The sequence below is a fragment of the Gymnodraco acuticeps genome, unplaced genomic scaffold, assembly GCF_902827175.1.
Source record: "Gymnodraco acuticeps unplaced genomic scaffold, fGymAcu1.1, whole genome shotgun sequence".
In the NCBI taxonomy this organism is placed as follows: domain Eukaryota; kingdom Metazoa; phylum Chordata; class Actinopteri; order Perciformes; family Bathydraconidae; genus Gymnodraco; species Gymnodraco acuticeps.
In genome coordinates, this window is record NW_022989947.1 from 3,400,828 (window position 1) to 3,404,618 (window position 3,791).

Genomic DNA, 3,791 nt, shown 5'->3' on the forward strand with positions numbered 1-3,791 from the left:
AGAGAGAGATTAGGGGAGGGAGAGAGAGGGCAGGGGGGTGTATGCGGCAAAACAGAGAAGGACAGACTGAAGTCATTCAAGCTTTTCTTCCTCCTGAATAATCCCAGTTTTGTCCAAATCTAGTTGGAGGAGATTGTGGAACATCCAGTCCTTGACATCTGCCAGAAAGTCATGTAACAGCACCAACTTATATTCTTCTGACTGAATCGCTCGTGTTTTTATTTCTCTGTCCACCTAAACTCTTTTTAGAGTTTTTTTTTCTCTCTCGGTCAGTAAGTAATGCAATATTATGTATTTGTCCTAGTGTTTGAGGGGCTGTATTAAAGAAGGCCAAAATGACCCATTAGTGCTCCCTTTATTGGGGACAATTACTCTGAAAGCTGTACAAAATAAAATTGTAATGACCATTCATCATGTTGTTGTCCGTGAAAAACAAATACCTGATATAATATAATAATTGTATTATTGCACATATATGTACTATCGCAATATAAAAACCTCTTTGGTGGGGGAAGTAGATACAACATCCTTTATACACATTTTCCATATAACAGTCAACTGTTTAATATTTAAGTTTTGGTTACCTCAGAAAATGAATACTAGTACACCTTCAAAAATTAGCCTCCTGAATGGTCCTTGATGCTATGGGGGACAGAACAGTGCAGAACATTTAATCAAATGTAGGGATTATTAATGCATGGTTTACTCTACATCACACCATGTCTCTGCAGGTTAGACACAGCACCCTCTTCACTAGCACAAAATGTACAAGTTCCCACAAACTAAGAAGTTCAGGGAGTACAGTAAATGGAGTAGCAACAGTATAATGCTCAAGGACATTTATTTCATGGTGAAGTAAGGCACTTTTAGACAGATTCATCCGACTCTGAAACCTCCACAGACTCGCCGTCCACATGTAAAAGCGGCAGTGCGTCACGAGGCAAAGCGTACTCAGCCATGTTGGGGAGTCCGGACACCACACAGCAGCTCAGGGCGCTGCGGAATATCTCCATGTCACAGGCTTTGCACCACTCATCCGTTATTGAGTTGTAGTATTCAACGTCATAGGAGGTGTTGAAGCCGTTGAAGCCACCAACAACAAAGATACGACCTTCGAGCACTTCGATGCCAAAGTTGCTTCGGGGAGACAACATGGAGGACAGTTCGTGCCAGGTGTTTCTCCGGGAGTCGTAAGCCTCAGCACTGCGCAGACGGTTGGTGCCGTCAAAGCCACCAACCTTTGGGGGGAAAAGCAAAGAAATCATGGTTAGATTTTTTTAAATGGAGATCGGAGCCAGCCTCTCAACACACTTGAGAGTAAAAAACACCGGCCCTCAAAGGTTTTTCTGAATCTAAAAAAAAGAATGCTGACCAAAACTTATATTATTATTTGAGCATCATCAGTGTTCAATGTACTTACTGCAAAGATATGGTCTGCATGTGCAATGATCCCAACGCCACTGCGGCGGCAGTTCATGAGTGCGATCGCTGTCCACTGGTTGGTCTCTGGGCAGTAAGATTCAGCTGTTTGCAGGCACTCGTTTCCATTGAAACCTCCACAAATATAAACCTGGTGAGAACAGGAGATGTTTCAGTAAAATGTGGACTTTTCTTGGCTGCAACTATTATTCATTTGTTTGTGTGTATGTTGTATAAAACACTTTTTTTGGGCAAAAAAAAAAAGATTTTGTAAATGAATTGGAACCTTGTTAAAAGGTTTAACAACAATATTGTAGGTGTTAGCTCAAAAAAATCTAATTTCATTCAGCGTTTAACAGTGAATATAAGCATGCCAATATGTATTTAAGTTGTTATTTTAGAGCGATGGACAAGCTTTACACAGTATGCTTTCAAACTTTAAATAAATCCATCAATGTGAGAAATGACAACTAGGTCCATAAACATTTATGCATAAATGTTCAACCTGTTGATCTTCCTGCTTACAACAACCTCACACAATTAACGTCAGTATTTAATACTGCCATGCACATCTCTAATCACTTCCAAGCACATACAATCATATATTCTTCCAGTTGCTTAAGACCTCTACTCTGCCACCATCCTCTAGCCAATTATTTCACTTACCTCAATATAACTGCAAAAGGTCAAGCAATAGGCTACTTGTGGACCTTTGTTAATATCTTAGAGTTTGGTTTTCTTTACAATAATCATTACACTCTTGTTTCAAACAGGCAATATGACTTTCTGTTACTCTGTCAAGGTAATCCCAGCTGCTCTTTGACTTCACCAACCTTGTCATGGAGTGTTGTGCAGCTTGCGTCGCTCCTTTGCTCGCTCATGGGTGCAATCAGACTCCACTGGTTGGTCTCGGGCATGTAACGCTCCGCTGTGCTGAGTCGTGTATGTCCGTCATAACCTCCCATGGCATAGATGCATCCGTTCAGCACGGTGACGCTCACATAGCAGCGGCGGTAGTACATCGATGCCACCTCATGCCAGGTGTGTGTGTTCGGGTCATACCTGCGAACACTGTTGAAATGCTCCACCCTGTCAAAGCCACCAACACAGTAGATATACCCGTTGAGGAAGGCAGTGCCGTGATAGGCTCGGGGACGCTCGTGAGCGTTTGACACGTTCACCCAGCTGTCTGTGCGGATGTCGTACGCCTCGATGCCGTTAGTTGGATCCCCACCACTCCAGCCTCCGATGGCCAGCAGGACGGCGTTAGGCAGGCGAGGACGGGCGAGATCGTTGCAGAAGACAGAACTATAGTTTGGTCTGATGCAAGTGATGATATCAAGGGCTTTTCTAACCATGAGCTTGCACTCAATGTTGTTTTTCACCAGCTCATTAGACCTCACATTGCTCTTTAAATAGTCCTCACCCATCAAGGCCAGCCGGACCTGCTCAGGGAAAACAGGACAGAATATTTTATTTGAACTTAATAGACCTGGCCTCTGTTTCCCTGTTGCTGAAGATGTTAATTTAAACAACATGTAGTGAAAGAAATGTATCATACCTTGGAAAGGAGTGTAGCGAAGTGCCCTTTACGCTCTTCCGGTGAATAGGCAATCCAGAGAATGACTGCCTCAAACACAGTGCTCTCTTCTTTCACGTTGAGTTCGTCTCTGCCAATGATCTCAATGATATTTTCCACAGAAAGCTGCTGGAACTCTTGGGAGAAAACAACCTCCTCAAAGTGAGCAAGGACATAGCTGAAGGCCTTGTGTTGCAGTCGGGAGCAGTTGATGGTTTTGGTAAACCGATGGATGCCAATGCAGTTCTTTACGGAGAGCTGCTCCTCCATGAAGTCGCAACAATTTTGCACGATGCCTGGGACATCGAGCTGATCCGCTGCAAGCAGGAGCTCCTCCACATTGTCCCCAGTCACATGAACACTGCCAGTGTATGCAAACTCAATGATAAGCGCCATCATGTCCGCAGACAGGCCACCTATATTGAAGACCTGCTGACTTGGAGCTGACCAGCGTTTGAAGAAAGCTCTGAAGGATGGAGGGGGGGATTCAAAATAGGATTAAAAATAAACAGTTTTTGTTAATAGAAATCGTTAAAACGTATTTTTTGGATTGATTACTCAGAATCGGTATTGGTCAATCAGATATCTCTCCTATGTCGAATTTGTCTAATCAGAAATGCTCCATGAATCCAAGAGTTACTAATTACATGTGATTACTGTGCCCCTTACACGTGGATCATAAACTGTTGTCAATTTGCTTTAATTGTTTTACTTACAGGAAGTACTTGCTGCATTTACACAGGATGACTTTGTGAATTTGAAATTCGACATCCTTGACTCTGATGACTGCATC

General features: G+C 42.9%; 1 protein-coding gene across 1 annotated transcript; it reads right to left on the minus strand.

Moving 5' to 3' along the window:
- Positions 1–701: 701 nt before the first annotated feature.
- Positions 702–3,448, minus strand: LOC117542671 (kelch-like protein 10). The gene is made up of 4 exons (XM_034210477.1): positions 2,981–3,448; positions 2,253–2,864; positions 1,421–1,570; positions 702–1,238 (listed from the first exon to the last, which is right to left on the minus strand). The coding sequence occupies exons 1-4, from the start codon at positions 3,395–3,397 to the stop codon at positions 867–869; spliced, it is 1,551 nt and encodes a 516-aa protein (XP_034066368.1). The 5' UTR covers positions 3,398–3,448; the 3' UTR covers positions 702–866.
- Between the last annotated feature and the right edge of the window lie 343 nt (positions 3,449–3,791).